Raw genomic sequence first — 20,250 nt, 5'->3', positions numbered from 1 at the left:
TTATTTCATTATTTTATTTCAACTAATCACTGGCGAAGAAAAGATTCTCAGTATTGTTTATTATTGGAATTCTAACATAAAACGAAGAAATATTGTACACCCAGAAAAAAGATTTAGTTAGATTAAACAGATAAGATACGTTGAAATAATATTTCTTTGAATCTACTAAATTTTTATGTACTTCTGTTAAAATATTTGCTAGATTTGAAGAAATAGATATGAATTCTCTTGGAAATTCCAGTCTCAATCAAATAAAATTTTGATAAAGGTAAAGAAATCATTTCTTCGAAATTAAACAAAAGTCTAATAAGTTTAAAATTCAAACAAACTTTTTTCTGGGCGTGTATAATGTATTTTTTTTAATGATTGTTTTTTAATTCTTGGTCGTTTACTGACAATGAGTTGAACTCGCCATAAGTTCTTAGAGGTGCACCGTATGTCTACCAGTCAAGGCTACACTAACAAAAAAATTTTTTTAACTAAGTAAAAAGATTTACTTAATATTATTTTTTTTACTGAAGTAAATATTTATTCTATTTAAATAAAAATATCAAATTTCAAGTAAATCTATGTATTACATTCAGTAAATTCAGAATAATTTTCTTGAGTAAAGTAATATTTTTTTTTATCAAGATATATTTTTTTATCAGTGTACGTATCTCTTCTTCGCTCGCTCTCCGGGTTCTGCCTACCCGAGCCTTCGCTCGAAAATATCCTCCCCCGCATCGTTCCAATTATCATGTAGCACAGTAATAATCGCGGCTGCGCTCGCTTTCTACGAGGCGCTCACGAAATCCCGGCCTGATCGATGCTCATGTTAATCCGTTTCTGTCTCAGGAACAATGCCAACGTCGTCGTCCCGCCCACCGTATCGGTCGCGTCGAAGAAAGAGCCGCAAGAGAACATCGCCCGGATAGCGAAACGGTACCTCGACGATAACATGCAGCAGGCGTGGATCAATCCTCGTCTAATATCGATGGTGAGTGAATATAAATGCAATGATTATGCGCCGGACCCGCGCACGTGCGCCCGTCCGTACCCATTATCTTCTCTCGCGCTCGCGCGCGCACATACACGTGGGGCGGTTTAGGCGCGCGTACTTTCCGAGCCGGCCAACAAATTAGTTTGCGGCGGACTTCCACATTGGGAAAGTTTCGTGATTAATTTATTGGGCAGGAATGCGCGCACACACTACATCCGCGCCACTGCACGGAAGTCGAAACGCGGCGAGTTTCTAACTTGTCCGGACTATTTCTGCGATTTCTGGCTAGAGAGCCCGAGGGCTGTGCGCGCGATATACGGCCGCGGGATCTCGCAGGGCATCGGGCGATAGCGCCCTGGAATTTTCACTGTACGCCCCGTGAAGGAAAATGTCTTTACGATATCGCGTAACCCGTCGGTCGATCTGGAATACGGCTGCGGCAAGCTGTCGACAAATTTTTACGACGCTTCGAAAGGAGCTTACGACGGATTTCGCTTCAAACGACTTTTCGATTTTGTGACAAGTAGCGTTTGAAAGTCGACACGTTCCCACTACGATAGAATCCGCAGTGTCAACGAACGAATAAATAAAATCCTGTTTTTTAATCCTAAATGAAGAATTAATATATTAGAATAGTTTCAAGTTTAGACTTTCCGAATTTGTACAAGACGAGATCGTTTCACGGTAGACTCACGTTCGATGCGCCTTAAGCTGCGTTCGGAAACGTCACTCGAGTGTCTCAGTGTATCATTTTATTCTTTGTTTAAAATTTCGTTTCGATTATTGAAGTTGATCAATCGCGGGAATTGGAATTTCGGGCGTCGAACGCCGAGCTCCGGTTCCAAGAAATGACGTAGCGCCGTAAACACTTCGGTCAAAAACAGTCTATTTTCATTGTGCCTGTCATTCACGCGGCGACGGTCGAACGGGTCGGTTAGCGGCCCGCGCCGCTCCGTGTATCGTATTGTTCTTCCTTGATACGCGGTCGTGACAAGTACGGGAAGAAACCGCGATCGCTCTCTGTGAATAATCAGCGATCGATATCATCGCGTGATCGCTGAATTCTCGCGATTACGCTATCGATGCTCGGTTAACCGGCAACACGGATATCTCGCGCGATTCACACATGAAATTTGTGCGTCCAACAATCAAAGCGCTAGCTAACTTGAAATCACTTCTTCATTGCGATAACAACGGACGATAATTGTTTCTTCAAACGATATTCGTATTCGGATACATCTCGTATCGTCGCATTGAATCGCTTCGAGTATAATTTGCTTATTACTGCACAATCGTATAGTTATCCTTGTTTTCGCGCGAATGTGTACTTTGTGAGTGCATCGTGAACGAAGGAACCTGAGTGGAATGTGTGCTTCGTGAACGAAGGAACCTGAGATGCAACGAGCGATGGCGGAGCAATTATGAGGTAAACTATTCATTATTTGTATCAACGTGAAAGAATGAGCGGAACATACGCCGACATTCGAAGGTTCTGGCTTTCTCTTTCTAACCTTTAACCCCCTCCCCTTGGCCATAAACACCTAATTCACAAATCCGTTTCCTTCAGTTATACACTGAAGCTCAGAGTTTATTCATACTTATGATTATTTCAACTGTCAAAAACTTAAATTGTTCAGTAAAGAATGCTGCTCCGTAGTTGCAAAGATTTGGTTTCCTTTTCATTCTTACAGCCAAGATTGATCCTTGATCAATCCACGAAAGCTTTATCACGGAATTTCATACATCCTTGTTTACCATTCAGTGAGCAAAAAAGATAAAATGAGGGCACTCGAATGACGTTTCCGAATGCAGCCTTATGTTAGTTTTGGAGTATTCAATTTTTTATAAAGGATCTTGAATAACAATCCAGAGTTTGCTATTCCGTCGGGTGGAATCTTATGCTCCATTAAGGTGTAACGTGTCGATGTTGCTGACGTTATGAATATCGCGGAAATAAATCACACGCGCGCCAGGTCAAGTGCCTTATTAGGGTTGCAACCGAGCCATTGAAATGTTTCGTGAGGCTTTAAAGCCTAAGGACTGACTCGCAGTCAACTTGGCGCATCTCATTTGCACCCGACCTAGATTCCTTTCGCGAAATGTAAATACAAAAGTGGCGAACAAATGACAAAGAAACTCAATATTCAATTACCGCATTAAGATACTCTCTTTTCCAGATTACTTTCTACATTGCTTTTCGATACGTGTCTCATTAGTGAGCGAGCGAGAAAAGAGTCGTGTATGATTCAAGAGTCTTTTCATTTCCAATGCATTATATACTTCCTGTTTACTTTTTCATTGAATTACACATTATTCAATGAATACAGATTTTGTACAGTCTCTAATTAAGAAATACGCAAGCACAAAAGGAGAATGACACAAATTATTTCTTCATTCCACATAATTTACAAATAATTTATACACTGACAAAAATTTTTTTTAAACTAAGTAAATAGATTTACTTAAAATTATTTTTTAAATGAAGTAAATATTCTATTTAAATAAAACTATCAAATTTCAAGTAAATCTCAAGGACTTCGATGTTAGAGTTCGCGCGGTTGAACCCCATAGTTGTATTCTATAGGTCCATATTGGCTTAATCACAGATTTATATAGTAGTACCTCATTGTCCAAAGAGAGCTTTGATTTATGATTTAATTTGCTGAGTTTGGGTGCCAGTTGTTTTCTCGAGCAGAATTTATTTGACAGTTGCTGCACATCTCGTATAAAGTAGTTGTCTAATTTTTTGATGATTAATGATGCTGATAGGCTCGAAAAAGGAAGTCATCGCGGATAATCCATTTGTATATCTTCACGTGTATCTCTTCCATGTGTAAATTCGGGTTACACCGGCACTCCATATGCGGTGACCGGTTATGTCGTTGGCGGCTCGGCGTGGCGCGCATCAGACAGGTAGAACGAGCGGACGGGTCATTAAGCGAGCCAATAACAAACTCGTGATCCGCATAACCCTTCGTTACGTTCGCGGGTGCTATTAGCCCGTGCAAGGCAGCAATCATTGCCGGCGGGTAGGACTCGTTTTATAACGCGTCGGGGCAGGTCCCGGTCGCGTCGTGCGAACTCATTATTTCCATTTCTTTCCGCCCTTCTTTCGTCCATCCTTCTTCCGCTGCTCCGCGCGCAGCGCCTCCTCCCCGGCCCTTCTTTTTGCCTCATCACAGACGTTATGTAATGTCTCAGTTGCGTGTTTCTTCGCGTGCAGCTTGTTGCGCCGACCGTGTGCACACCTGTGCGCGATAGCACGCGACGAGCCCTTTCGTCTCTTTGGAAGAGTGGCGTGAGGTGCAGCAACGCGAATTATCGCTGCACAACGAATTGACGGTTTTGCAAGTCAGATCTCAGCAAGCGTTGAACTCATTGTCAGATTTTAAAAACCACGGGACGCCTTTCAGATTAAACAATACGTCAAACGTTTGCTATTATTGCACAACATTTCTAAAGATGATCGAGACTAAGCTCCTAAACAGATTTCTCCTATATTTTTGCGAAAATAAATACTCAATGTGACTATTAAATAAATTGATTTGTTGAATATATTTTCTCGAGGGTCCACTGTCTTTTGAAATATTTGATAATTTTCTACCGATATCAAACCGCCCGTAAAGACAAATGTGTCGCGAACGGCTGAACAGAGACGGTCCACGCGGCATTGCAGTCGACGATAATAGAAAGATCTGTTTCTATAATTAAGCACCGACGAAAGACTCTCCGACCATTTTCTCACCGCTTGCCTTTTCCCCGGTATCGATATTGGCGCGTGCATTCATCGACATCGCCAAGATTTACGATCGTTCCGCATTACTTATGCCCGGCGGGTTTATTAGCATGATTGGTCGCTCCGAGGATAGATCGTTGGGCGCGCAACCGGATCTCGGTTCTTCGGACCTTCCTTGCTCCAGAAGGAACTCGATATCTCGATCTTCTTGCCAGCGCGGTCGGTGGGTCGCCGCGAGCTCGAAAGAAGTCGTTTCTTCGTCGCTACGACGTACGTAGTTACCGGCGCTTCGTCAGGAGCCAACGACACTATTTGTAATTTGTTACGTGGGTCGCCTCGTTACGACCGGCTTTAAATCCTTACGATCTTCCCGTCGCTGCCCACGGCAATGGGGAGTCCACCCTCTCGCTAAGCACCAAGCCTTCGAGCGTAATCCAAACCTCGGCCTTAATGAATTTTCTGATTTAATAAGAGAGCGCGCGCGTGGATGTGCGACACCGAATACCCGACTGCGGCCCGGCAACAGGAGGAAAAATCGTTCGCCAAATCTTAAATTATTCGAGACACACTCGCTACCGTGCTTCACGCGTAATCACCTCGATAATGGCCCCGTTAAGTATTTACATTGAAATCTTTAACGCGCAGCAAACTCGTATTTACTAAATCATAGCGAAATGCGTTGCCAACCTAGTTTTAATGTACGGATTTGCTGTTAGTAATATAAGTATTTATGCAAAACTATAACATATTTTCAAATTAAAACTGTATTATATTAATAGTTAAAAGCAACAATTATCGAAAAATGTCACTTTTATTAAACACACCTTAACCGTCTCAACTTTCCGCATTGAGCTTAATCAATCTAGTATAATATTTCAACATTTTATTGTTTCTTTAATGTTTTAAATGTTCAGTAAAACTTCATTTTAAAACGAGTAAATAAAACCGTCATCCATAAACAGGTAATGGGCTCTTTCGGGAAATTTATGCGCCATCCAGATATGGAAGATGTGACAGTCAAAGTGTCAATGATCATTTAGTTTTAAATATAAATGCGTAACAAAATTCTCGACTATGCGTACAAATACGCGATTATCCATGAGATGCAAGAGTTAATTAAGGAACGACTTGTGCGTGCGACTATTTCCCCGACTCGTCAGCGTTTAATAACCCCGAAAATTCTGACAATCAGAACGGTCTTGCGTATTCGCGTACAGACGTATAGTATCTACGTATTATAATATATGTACAATGGCGGCTTATAGTGTCTCTCCCGACCGTTCTCTCGAAGTGCCCTGCATTCGCCTTCTCTAATAACAATAAGAAGAGACGCGCAGGGCCGTTTTAATCAGAGGGTTCGTCCGCCTGACGTGATTAACTCGAAGGGCCAAGAAGGACTGAGGAAAGGGCGAGGAAAAGGGCGGATGTCGCTGTCATTTCGGGTGTTTATCATATCAGTGAACTGAGGGGTTGCGTTTCGTCGCCTCGACCGGCGCATGGGGTTAAATCTTGGATTTCGCGACTTGTACCTTCGTTCGCCGTTCCTCCCGCGCCTTTTCGCTGGCCGGCTCTTTTATCCCGCTCCTCTTCTGTTTTATTATTCAATCGCTCGAGTCGTGGAAATATTTTTCTTTTATCTTCGTCACGGGCATATTCCGTACGAGGATAATCAAATGTAATGCAATATTAATTAGTTTTGTCGAGTTTTCTTGACAAATAAAAATAGTCGCGAGAGGAAAGAAAATAAGAAAAGAGACTTTCCACGGGTAAGAGACATTTTTACATTAATATTTCTGAAACCGAAGAAATTAAGTAGCTCGAGAGTGCAAAACATGTTGCGCACTTTTAGAAACTATGTATACATACATATATATGCATCTACATACACATATATATATATATGTATGTATGTACTTTCATTCCATGGAAAAGTACCTTCTGTTTTTAAAGAGGATGTAATTTCCCTATGGCGAGCAGAAAAGGAGGAAATGTGCGACAGCTATTCTTCCTTTTGACGCTAAAGTCACGTCTGCGGAATTCCACGGAAGAAACTCTCTTGTTCTCGCTTCTCTTCTCAGTCTCCTCTCGCTGATCTTACGTCTCGCGCTTCGCTCCGAAACTCTAATTAACAAGATTTTCCTGTGGTTACACGGGGAGGCGCGTTCCGACGTCGACATATGAGATGGAGTTATGCCGTCATGCGACTCGATCATCATGTTTTCCACTATAAAGAGAGTGCAATGTCTTCATCTCTATGACGAAAATTATAAATACTTGTACATAAGATTTGATTTCCAATGCATAAAGGATCACTTTAGACTTGCCGCTTCTGGAGTATTTTGCATCTCTTTTAGGAAAGGCGTCTTTATGTCAAAAGGAGAAGTCAGTTAAACATAGAAATCTCTTTTAAGTTGCCAGTAATAGATAACAATAATCAAGCTTTTTTAGTCGACATTAAAGGGATCCTAAAGCCGTTTGTTTTATCAATATTCTTTGTTAGAAATAATCTTGTAATTGGCTTTATAGAAATGCAAAACTCTTTTACGGAATTAAAGTACGTAGCAAAATCTAGACTATGCTGGTCGACTTTATATTAAAAACGAAAAAAAAATGTTTACTAATTTTTGGTACACTTGACGACAATATATGTTCGATACAAGAATTTTACAATAACTATATGCAAAATGAGACCAGCATACTCTAGGGACAACATATAAGAACAATGTCGTGCAATTAGAACTAAGATTAATAGCCTAGAAAAAAGATTACTTCTAATAAACGCAAGTCCAGAAATCCAAGTCTAGAAGAAGAGAAAAAGAGCAGTACGGCGTGTAGAAATACATAATGCGATACGAATTAGACTTCAAACCTCAATCTTTTTTATATGAAAATATTCTACTATGCAGTTCACAATCTAGTCTGGTATTATTTTGTCGGTAAGTCAAACCACTCCAGCATCCCTTTAACCGAACACTGGCTGGTCAATATCAACTAAGAAAAGCTTGATTAGAAGTCAGTTAGGTCAATGAAAATCTTTTCGTCTCTCAATTTGAAGAGAGTTTCCGAATATTATTTCGAGCTGCAAAAGAAATAACATAAAAATATGTCGATGATCATCTTTATATGTACGTGTACTTCCCGTGTTAGGAGTCGTAACGCACTTTACACCTGCGGCTTCTGTATCAAGCAACGTCGATTAATTCCGGCGAAACGGAAAAAGCTGGTTGTTTTCGCCTGAGAAATCCTTTCGTCGCCTTCGGGGGATTTTCGCAGCGAGACTCTTGGAATAGTATCGAGTGTCAGTACTTTTGTCGTCGCGGGATTACTCGTCAAAGAATTTTTCACACGACTCGGGGCAATACCTGGTATTGCCTGGATCGGACGCGATATCGACGGCATTCTTGTAAAAGTCATGAGTTCGGAGAGACCGCTTTGCTTGTGTTTTATTCCCGGATGAACGGCATCGCGAAGCGAGTGCGGATGTTTCATTCGCGTCCCGGGAGAATTTATAGACGTTAACGCGATGGCTTTGGCTTAGGTCGCGAATGAAATTATTCTCTCGATAACTCTGAAATGGAAAACAGATTTCGCTTCTCGATAGAAGAGAGAAGGTGGAATAGAAGTTGGAATAGAAGGTAGAATCGTGAGGATAAAACTTGAAAATAAAATAAAATACAATTTTGACCGTTTGGCAAGATAGCTAGAAATGGTATGTAAAAGTTCCGGTAATCTAGGCACCTCGTAGAAATAAATGAGTAATTAAAATAGTGGGATTATGGCGTAAGATAATGGGAATCTCACGTATCCTTATTTTCTACTCTAATAAATTAGTGTGGATACGGCGTGGAATTATCTGAAATTTATTCTTGGTGAGGTTAAGGCGGCAATACCAGTTGGTGGGTTAAAGCTTATTGAAGAAACTAGCGTGGCGTCGGAGACACAGAAGATAAGCGCGAAGCGGGATGGCGGATAGGAGGTTGCTTTAATATTCGGCTTTGTTCGCTTCATTAGCGCGGCACAAAAGTGGCTTAAAATAATTGAGTCTACCCGGGTATAATAGCCATTCTGATATCCCATTGTTGCCTCGGACTCGTGATTCGCGGCATTATCAATGGGTGCTTATTTCCTCATTGTGCCCGTGCCCATTGTTTTTGTTTAATTTTTCAACTCCGCCCCTACTTTCGGTCCCCTTTTCCATCGCGCATCCGGCTACAGTCGCCACGACGATGACGAAAAATTGATTTATCGTCGGATAAGCGCACGCGTCTTAAAGTTTTTGCGTGGCTGGCCATTTTTGCCGCCTTGCCGGCGAGGAATGATTTATCATCGGAAATTCCTTTATCATTCTTCTTGCTGATCTAGACGGTACAACATCCTTAATTTTTAACCGTGGACCGAAGAAGCGGATTCGTAAAAAGCCGATAGTAGACGCGATTATATGCGGTGCTCCTTCTCGCCCCCAGGGATGCTGCTAGTTTCTTTAATCTTCGAAACTTTGGATTTTTTCGTAACGAAAACTTGATCGAAGGCTTCATACATTTTTATTCCTCGCATTAAATATCTTCATAATTCAGGGTCTAATCTATATTATTATAATTAAAACTCTATTAAACTAAAATCCGATTGAAATTAATGGAAATCTATAAATTAATATGTTTCCATTGCAAGTTTCAATCAATCGCTTACAACCAAAGTTCAGCAGATTTCTCCTGTCGCACGACCGAGCTGCACCACAAACTGCAGTCTAATGTCGTGTAAAATTAGCGCCGCGGTCCCCGTGTCTTTTTCCCATTTCCTATTTCTGTTTGTCCTACCAGCGAAACGCAACGATACACATTTTCATACTCGAACTGCGTAGGTCGCCACAAGCTCTGGACGCGTTTAATTGAATTTTTAATGCAAACGTTTCATTTCGTCGGCGTAAATGAAGACAAAGACCACACTTTTTTAATTATCACATTTCACGAGACGAGGTACGCCCACTCGGGGGGACACCCTGGGTGTTTCTTTCCCGCGGGAGTGCCGCGATACTTGAAGGGCTGCTACTAGGCGGTGGAAAAAGGAAAGTCGAAATAGCGCATTCATGAATTCGCATCCGTAATCGAGGGCAAGAACGTTGCCCCAAAATTTTTTTTAAGTGTCTCTCGTGGAGTAAACCGCTGAACAAAATCATGTTCACTAACGTCTACCAATGCCCAGTGGGCATTACTTTATCTTGTTATCTTATTTTATCTTGTTTATCTTTTTAGATTATTTATACTGTCTCAGCAAGGCCAAATAACTCACTAATGCCCAAAAATGCCTACACTGAAAAAAATTTCTGGTTGAATATGGACGAATCAGATAATTCCTTTAGGATTTACCAGAATTCCTTTAGGATTTACCAGAATTTCTGTAGGATTACAGTGTAGAAATGTCCGACATTTGTACACCACAATGTCCTCAGCATCGGGTTTACCCCTACGGTGTCTCTCTTCTCGAAAAGAAGTGTCAACGAGCAATAATTAAGGGGGAATACACTCTTTTCCCATCTTCTCGAAATGATGAAAATTATGCGAATAACGAGAATGTCGAAAAATACATAATTATTATAGATGCTTTAACATTATTATTTTTTATATTATAATATATTAAATATTATATTTAATCTTTTATACGTATAATAGAAGAATCGTATTCTCTTACAATAAAATTGTCCGTGGCAAATTGAAGGAAACGATCCACGAATTTCAATTTTGTATCATTTTCAGTATATTGAGACAACAGCGAGGGGATTATCTCTCCTCTCAAGACCGTTGTTTCTCCAGTACGGGATATAACATTTCCGTAAGAAGGAGACAGCTTTATTAGTTTCATTTTTTACACAGCTTCCGAAAATTCTTTGTTTCTCGCGGTCGTGTAGCGCGCCACCAACATTTCTTGTTGGCTTTTCCCGGTAATATCCGGCTACTCTTCCGCCGACGGAATCACGGAGTTTATGGTAAATTGGGTGAGGAATTCTTATCTTTCTTCTCGGTCCTTTTCCTCTTTCTCGCGGCCTTTGTTTTTTCCCGTCCATTATTCTCGCGCTGTTCTTTTTGAACGTCTCATTTATCGGAACGTCCTAAACCTTCGTGCGAAAGTCACATAATCTGCTTTTATATTCTCAGGATATAAATGTCGTTACCGATAATCAGGTGTCATCGAGATTGTGTTAGTTTCAATCTCCGTCGTCTGTTGGGAAACGAAGTTGTTCGCTATCGCCAGAAGGAGCGACAAGTAATCAATGAAACTTTAGATTGATCTTGTACAATTAGCGTCTTAGAATGTACGCCTCTGAAATTCATGTTGACGTTGTTTTCATGGCTGTATGCCGCAGAGCCGCGGCTCGTTGACAGCTTCTGGATTTTGGAGTAATTAATAACGAGAAGTCGTGCGCACGACTAGGGTGTAAACTTACTCCCTTACGGCTCTTCAATCCCTTTTCGTGATGGGTGGCAATGTAAGCGAAACACGGAGGCGAAACGTTTTCTTATGATTTCATGCCCGACATTTGATATTGTTTCAACAAGTAATAAATATTGGGTATAAAAGGAGGAAAGTCTTTTATTAAGAGTTAGGCTCCTAATATAAGACAGTGGATTTTACATCCAATTTTACAAATCTTTTTCGCAACCATTACACGCACGACTTAACAACGTAATTTTTCACTAAACAGATTTCACTACAAGGGTAATAAATTTATGGCGGAACCGTTTCGGAATAGTTTCGAGGTTGTACACTGCAAGTTAAATCTATCGTTTACATTGATTTTGTAATTGTCAATATCAAAGAAAGCTTCTCAACTTGAACATATTTATATCTTTCAATATTCAAATATTTTTTGTTATCGAAAGTATGTTATATTTTAAACATTCTTGTTGAAATACTTTTCAATTGCCATTAGTCCAGTTGATAAGATTTGCGATAACCAAAGGAACTGTTAAGAAAATCGCATGCAGACACCACCTCTGAGTCATAAAAGAGCGCGGTAGGAGATGGCGCGTTACACGATGGTGACATGATTAATATAATCCGCGTCCCGAGGCGGACTCTAATTCGTTCAACAACCGATTGACTCTCGACACGCTTGCCATAATCCTAGACGCCGCCGGCAGCGATCCCTCGAGAAATCGCCATGGAGAAACTTTCGGTCTCCCTCCGCATCGCGGTTCGACAATTCGCATCGGAAAATCAATCGGGTCGACTCCCCCTTTGAGTTTGCCCTTCCTCGTCCTCCCGCGGAAGTACGCGGTCGCGTCGCGATCGTATCGTTATTATTCAACAGCGTCATACGTGCAACATCGCCATAATGCTGCGGATAACACCGCGAAGTTATATCGCGCGCGCCCGAGAGAGAGAGAGAGAGAGAGAGAGGGAGAGAGAGTTGTGTGCATGCTCGAGCAGTAAGTCCGCGCGCAAGGGTGTAAGGGGTAATATCGCGGAACGAGGATACGGTCCGCAAATCCCCTATGATCCCCTCCTCAATGCGCAGCTCGGCGTCTTAAGGTTATGATACCTACCCCCGAGCCCTCCGTGATCTCGGTTTAATATTTATAAACCGGATATATCGTGGCGCGTACCTGCGCGCGTATACGCGCCGGAACGAATGGTGCACTTGCCACCAGAGATTGACTCGATTCCGCCCCACGTTTTTCCAACGACGTCGTCGAGACCCTTAGCGGGTGCCGACGCGGTGAGATTTACAGATGCCGATATCGCTCCCCCGTTTTTGTCTCGCTTCTTACGGTGCCTTTGTAATCCTTATCATTTATCAATTTTACCGTTGGAAACTGGCTGTTCCTTTGCTTTGCTATTTTGCGCTCGTTGACGCGCAAGCGAGCTGGCTCTCGAGAATCGTCGTCGTTGTTCGAGCCATTCAAATCGACCAAGAAAGCGCGATTGCTTTCGACGATGAAATTAACGCCGTCCATTTGCGAATGGGGTACGTGAGAGGGTTTGAAAGGCCGGGGAATTGGGCGTCGCGCGCCACGGCCTTTGTGGTAGCTTCCAATCTCCAGGAAACGAATTTTCCCGATCTTGCCCTCGCGATTTCGCGCCGTGTCAACGACGCCGGTCGCACCCCTAAAAAGATTCGGGTCATTTGGTAAAGTGCTACTTTGTGTCACATAAAAAAAGCGTCGACGTCCCTCACTGCCGGGCAGTTACTTCTCAGTCAGCGTTTTCCAACGGCCAGGACCTTCGCCCTCTGTGGCGGCGGAGAAGAAGGGTGGAGAAGAATGCTCCAGAACACACAGTGCGCCCTGCCTGATTTCGGGAACCTCCGCGACACCTTTGCGCTCTTCCGGTACATTTACGGTCGAGGAAAGCGTAATTTGCGAACGTAGCTACGCTTACAATCGATTACGTAAATAGATCGCTACTTAATTTAATGTTCACAATTAGATGGAACATAATCGCCGATGGAAGGCTCGTTTAAAAGATTACAATAACAGCGCGGAGTATCCCCCGTTCTGACGTTCTCGGCGAAGTTTCCCGGAATCCGGGAATTGGCATTGTACTCGCGAAACGAATTACGCGATACAGGGCAAGAATGGATCGCTGTCTCGGCTACCGGCGTCACAAACTCCCGCGGGAAACTTTTCCGGACTTCCCCGTCGCGCAATCGTAACGACATACCGACGAGGGTGGAGAGAAAGAGAGAGCGGGAGAAAGGGACTAGGATGGAGATGCAAAAAAAGCCGCGTGGCAGCTTAATCGCTTCGGAAATGCATAGTGCGTAGTCGGGGCAATAAGTTATCCGTGTCAAGAGAAAAGATTGGGCATAGGGTGGATTTCCGCGGGGTTGGATCGAAAGTGAGAGAAACGGGAGGAGGAAGCACGACGTGGAGCGCCGTTAATTTATGGACTTATTTTTCCCGGCATGCGGCCGCAATTAATCCTGCTCTGTAATTGCTCCCTAACGCGGCTCGCGAAAGGTTCTTTCAAACTTAATCGAAATCGGTCGTAGTTGTCGGGCGCGGACTTTCTTTGACGAAAGTTGACGTCTTTCTTTTTGTATTAGGGACGACAATGCTGGATCGATAAGGATTCTTAAGAAGTCTGTAATCGAATAATCGTATACTTTTACATAGGAAATTTTACTGATTACACACGATAACGATATTTAACGTTCAACAAAAGCAATGTCCACTCCAAGTTGTCCGAGGGATAAACCGCCGAGGGTATTGTGGTGTACAGATTTGCGGCATTACTGGGCATTAGGTATTTTTGGGGCCTTGCTGTGGCATTATAAAGATAAAATAAGATAAATGACTGGAGGAAATCTTGTAAGTCGCCAGAAGTAATTAAAAACTTGAGAATATTACTTGACCATGTCTGGCAAATTTTTATGTTGAAACTCACAACGTTTCGACCATGGTTTTTGGTCCTTTTCAAGTGATAATTGTGTCAACAATTCCGTATTGTAAGTCAAGAGAACTGGTCTTAGTTTCACGAACGGCAGAACACGACACAAAATAAGATAAAGTAATGCCCACTGGGCATTAGTAGGCATTGGTGTACATGATTTTGTCAGTAGTTTACTCGAAGTTGTCGTAAATATCTTATTGTTAGATAAAAGCGTCTCATGCGAAATCGATCCGACATTAATCTGGACTCCTTCGACAGTTTTAACAAGGCGAACTAATCATGAGAATAACAATGTATCCTCCATAGTATATTCACCGCTTGATTCACTTGAAAAGCGCAAGTTCCTTGAGGAGCCTCGACCTGCGTATACGAGTACATGCGATGCGCTGCAACACTATAATTACACCCGCACGGTTGCCAGACGATAAGGATATCCCCCGTAACAAATGTTCTGTGGTGGTGCAGTGGACGGCGTAGAGAGTTTCTAGTTATCGCCGGAGAAACGGGCGGTCTCGCCGTCGAGATCGCTCCGTATCAAGCCGCCGCGGCCGCTTCGTATCAACGTAGGTACGTGCGAACCCGTTCGTATTAATGAAGTCTTTCGGGTCGAAAGCGGGTGTATCGAGTTGCAATCTCATCCGGCTGCGCATCGGCTTCTTTTCCGACCGACCGTCTGACGAGAGACAAAGCGGTCGTAAATCCTCTCTCGCCTTCCACCTCTGGAAACTCCTCTCTTACTTCCGGAACGGTGGCGGGAGTGTTTTGGGCGGTTGCCCGCCACTCGCCGGGAATATATCTGAGATTCGCGTATCTTTCCGCCCCACTAATTTCAGGGTTGGAGAGAAATGACCGTGAAACAGCGAACGATACGGAGGAGCACGGAGATCGTTAAGTGTATTAGGAAACTGTTACTCTTGCGACAAACCGCGTTTTGCGCTCCCTTGCGCCGCGCGCTGGTGTCCCCGATGGAGGAACGGATAAAGACGGAAATGGAAACTTCGCAAGTGCTTCAATAATAGGATGCAAATTTAACGATATGTATATCCGACGGAAATCACGAAGCTCAAATGCAAAAATAGAGCGTGTGGCCAAATGCCTGATATCTGCACTTTGGTGATCATTTATTTATTGCCTTCAACTATTTTGGAAAAAGTATATTAATCGTGCAACAATCAAGAATATTTTTCGTGAAAAAAGACCTAACGTATAGAACTTTGAAGAAAAATTAATTATCGAATAAATCGAAATAAATAAACTTGATTTATGTACAGAAGAAAAGAGGAAATATTAATTATTAATAATGTGAAGAGAGCGTCGAGACATATCCAAATTATATACTGTGAAGAGAGTAGCAGTTGAGACATATCAAAATCATTTCTACCTGTTTTATTAAATGATAAAACTGCAACAGACTGGTACAATTTTCTAAGGTTGATATTCTTGCTGCCTCGCGAACTGCAAGAACTCTCGTTTATCCGCGAGGTAACCTCCTCCTTCTTATAAATCATACTTCTATTCGGTTGGTTAACTCGAGTTGCTTGCCGTATCCGACGTCGACCCTTCCTCCGCACCCTGCGGCTATGTTTATGTGCCATTTGCTGAGAAAGTGAAATAATCGTTGTCGTCGTACTTTGGTTGTCGGCGCGCTTGCCATTTTCCTTCCCCTTGCCCACGGTTGAAGCAATCATCCTATTTTTCCGCAAGCCATTTCGTCCATTTCTTAGTTTGTCATAACAGTTTCCGCTCTTATCAAACTAACCAGATGAAAGAAAATAATTGTCATCTTTCTACGTCGTTCTACTATCAGCCACTTATCAAGAAAATATTTTATCGGCACAAAGAGCTAAATAGTTTATTATATAACTATTTTGTTATGTGATTATTTACAAAAGTTCAATCTAAGAATTTTTACTGTTAATAAATTAATTCTGTAATTATTTTGTCGTTGAATGATAAAGATTATTCAATAACATCGGAAAGTATCAATACCGTAAATATGGCGTACTTTTATATGCGGCTTTTCGATACATCTGCGTATCGCCAAGCTGAGGAAATTTCTAAATAAATTGGAAATTTTAAGCGTAAAATTCTTCTCGTCGTTTCGCAAAATGATATTCAGTGATTTAACAATTATTCTGTTATATTTTGCGGTCCATTATGCATCGCGGAATTCTCGGTTGCACGCGCACTCACCAGAGCGTCGGACACGTTATTAGCGAGTAATGCCCGCGATAAATGATTTTAAACAAGTTAATATTCGCAATTTCGATATTAAACTCTGCGTGACGTATCGGAATTCGTTATAGGGCCGGAGAATGTGCGCGGATATCGACAAAACTTCGTCGCTACTCTCGAAACGGCCGTGGGCGCGAGGGCCCTCGGACACGATATATTGTGGTCGGATCGACGTGTGCTCGTCGGATTTCCATGTTCAGGAATTCCGGCGGAATTCGCAGCCTGTCTCATTTGCGACGATTTCAGCCGAGTATGCCACTTTTTTCATGCGCCGCTGCGGTTTTCTCCGTAAAAGCTTTACATTCTTCCCTCGAAATTTGGTCGTTTTTACACGCCGATCGCTGTTCAGTTTTAATGTAATGAACAGCAAGCGAGAACAGAATTATGTAAATCCGTTCCACATCGAGATACACTTTCAAAAATGATGCGTCGCTTCTTAACTCTTTGCGGGGTAGCGGGACGTGTACGTCCCACCTTATGATAATCGGGTTTTTCATTATTACAAGTCTATTTCTGCATTAATAATGCTCAAACAGGATTCTACAGGGTCCTTGATGCCTAAACTATGAAATTCTAAGCTGTTAATATTAATTATTTTCATGCAATTGTTGATAAATAATTTATGTCAAAAAAAACGTACGATTCTTCAATCGAAAGTCGGTCACGAAGATATTTTACGAAGGATTTGACTGAAAGTCTATATATGAGGATTTTTGAGGTCGCTGAATACGAATCTGAGGTTAGAATTACAAATTTAAAATGGTAAATCTAAGATGGCGGACAAAAATAGCAAAAATTCAAGAATTGTCATAAAAATGAAGGATCTCCGGGGTCGCTGATTACGAATTTGAAGTCAGAATCATAACGTTCAATACAGTGGATTCGAGATTGTGGATCTATTATATCTTCGGCGGAAAATTGCCAATTCAAGTAAAAATTTTCTAGATGTTTTTGAGGTCAGCAATCTCAGTGGTTTTATAATGATTTTAGATTCGTAATTAGCGACAACAAAAATTTCTAAGTACAAAGTTTCTCCGGAATTCGTTAACTTTTCCAATTTCAGTCCGCCATCTTGGATCCGACAGTTTGAATTTTGCATTGCTGACTCCAGAATCGCGATCAGCGATCCCAAAAACCTAAAGAACCACCATAATCTTCATTGTTGGTTGGCTACAAAAATGTGCTCCCGAAAGGGTTAAAGAAAATAATTTATTATTACAAATAGGTACGTTAAAAAACGTGAAACGTAAGCGAGCAAAACTTGTATGACATCATGCAATTACCATGCAGAGAGCCATTATAATTCAGCACAATTACACTTCGACACACCTTGACAGTCTTTAATATTGGAATATAGAGATGATATATGCGTGTGCCATAATTCAGAAATATCGAAGCGTTCAAAAGCATCCTTTGGTAGTCTCTTTCCGTTATTTCCACTTTAATGGCGCCGGGTCGTGAATGTGTGTAAATTTCAGAGCGGCATTTAAGAATGCACATTCACGGTTCCCACGCCGTCGGCGAGTAACTGTATGCACCCACCCGCGATTCATGGCGTGTTATTGCGTATGTCTCGTGAGAATATCTTTCATGCATGCTCGTTTTTCGCGACGAAAGCATGTTACAAATCACCCCATTAATTCACTTTTATCAATGAGCCGCGTTCTCAGCTTAGAATATTGACACCTTGTATCGAATTTTATATTAAAGTCTCTTTACTTGTTATTTACACACCGTGACCTAATAATGGTATCTTGGTGGTTTGGGGATGGAAACACTTATTAACATCAACTAATAAAATCGCGTATCGATAGTTCTGTGATTCAAAGCCGACAATCCAGCGCGCAGTTCGACATCGAAATAATAGACACGGAATATCATCATTAGATTATTTATTGCGACAAATATATATTACCACATGCCTTGGTGGTCGAATTGGTGAGACGTCCGCCTAGAGTTATAGGGAGGTCCAGGTTCAAACCCTGTTTGAGGTAATATTTTTCGCAATGAATTTCTTTAATTAAAAATTTGCCAGTTGCGTCGATTAAACTTACTACATTGGGTTATATTTAAAGATTCTTCTTTGGAATGAATTTCTCATTCTTTGAGTAGTAATAGACAGAAAAATAGACTAGACTAATGGAAGAAGAGGAATAAACATTGTTGTTTAAATATGTTTAAATATGAAGTGGTTTGTGTGCTCGTGGCTAAAATTTAACATTCACGAAAATTTGACGGACACGAAATCCTCTATTTTTAATTATTTTTTTTTAGTTCATTAATACCCAATTTTTAGAGGCAGATTGTTTCTTTTTCCCTTGCTACGTACTATGCCTTATTATAATTAGAAAAACGTCACAAATAAAATAACTGATCGATTATTTTTACTTATTGCTATTAGGCAGATTAAGATCCGCACGAGATTTTAAGTATGGAAAAGTAAAGATCTCTTTAAGATATCACTTGAAACTTTTTTTTTTAACGTAACGACACCACTGGGCAACGCGATACGGCGAGAGATTCCGACGCTCGTCACTGGGGGACGGCCTCTGCCGCTCTACCCTCTCACAACCGCGGAGTTGACGGCTGATTGAAAAGTTAGTGCGCCCCCAATCGAGAAGATGAGTCCCCGGAATCAAATCACGGCTTCGACGAGGGTGGATGCACGGCGGGGTGGGTCTCTGTGCCCTCACACCGGCGAGAGAGAAAGAAGGAGCCGTATGGAGATCGTCACGGCGCCTGTCTCCCAGGCCATTAAGCGGTATTGGAGCTCGCTTCCGCCAGGATGATCAAATCTCCAGCGACTCGTTAGAAATGAGAACGACGTCATTCCTCGACTCGTGCATCCAGCGCTCATCATTTCGTTTGCACGTACGCGAAACGCCGAGCTTCCGCGAATCGATTTTATGGAATCTGCAAACGAGAATGTCATCGGAGATGGCAACACGTGGGGAATGAGAAGCACACAATGTAAGGATCTTTCTTTCAAAACGATAAAAACAACTATATTTTACTTTCGTGAAATAACGTTAGACTGTTCATTGCGATAAATATTACCACGTGCCTCGGTGATCGAATTGGTGAGACGCCTGCCTAGCGAGAGGGAGGTCCAGGTCCAAACTCTGGCTGAGGTGGATTTTCGCAATAAATTAGAAAATTCTAATTATTTAGGCACTAACACCTTGTCTTGGCTCTTACATCCTTTATTCTTTCGAATTGTGATTACACGCCAGACCGTTAGGAATTTTATTGTTTAAAATTATATTTTACGTCATGCAGTGAAAGTCGACTGTTTTCCAATCTAGTTATATCGTTACATTATATTATTAGTAACTAGACTACGCGTGATAATAAAATGGAGGATTTTCAAATATTTAGTAACTTAACGATAAAATTGCAATAATTTGAGATTCTTCAGGGTCGCGATAAAGGACTTACAGGGAACATACGGGTTCGTTTTGTTTCTACGGTACATCGGGGGGTTAACTGGCGACTCTTATAGCCGCGTTTGATCCCTCGCACGCGTCGGTCACGACTCGATCGCGTACGGTCACGAGAAGCCACGGGCGGCCACGCGCCGCGGTTGGCCGGGAGCGGAGGAGCGCGTGTCAGGATGCAATTTGTCCGAAATGCTTTCGAATCGCGAGAGAGGGACCACCCGGATCGATCGCATTAACGACATTTTTACGTGATACGCCGTCGCGACGTGCACGCGAGCCGTCGCGCGGCGGAGAGGAAGGAGCGCTTCGCCCCGAGAAAAAGCGCCGAGGGAGAGCGCCGCGCATTTAGCTAATCAGATTAGCGCTGGTAATTAGCGGATCCCCAGAAATTCGTCTGCGCACCGATAATCAGCGATAGCGGTTCGTTAATTACACGTTAACGCGTTAACGAGAGGGCCGCTCGCTGC

The 20,250-nt window shown here is 42.1% G+C and overlaps 1 protein-coding gene across 1 annotated transcript in view; it reads left to right on the top strand.

Moving 5' to 3' along the window:
- Nucleotides 1-20,250, top strand: part of LOC105568501 — a 133,818-nt gene that overhangs the window by 94,118 nt on the left and 19,450 nt on the right. The window contains exon 3 of the mRNA XM_012024210.1: nucleotides 838-979. Within this exon, the coding sequence (XP_011879600.1) occupies nucleotides 838-979 (142 nt within the window). The remainder of the gene's footprint in view (nucleotides 1-837; nucleotides 980-20,250) is intronic.

This window comes from Vollenhovia emeryi, unplaced genomic scaffold, assembly GCF_000949405.1.
Source record: "Vollenhovia emeryi isolate VEMERY1.0 unplaced genomic scaffold, V.emery_V1.0 DF939129.1, whole genome shotgun sequence".
Lineage (NCBI taxonomy): Eukaryota > Metazoa > Arthropoda > Insecta > Hymenoptera > Formicidae > Vollenhovia > Vollenhovia emeryi.
The sequence above is the reverse complement of the archived record's forward strand: the minus strand, read 5'-3'. Positions and strand labels throughout refer to the sequence as shown.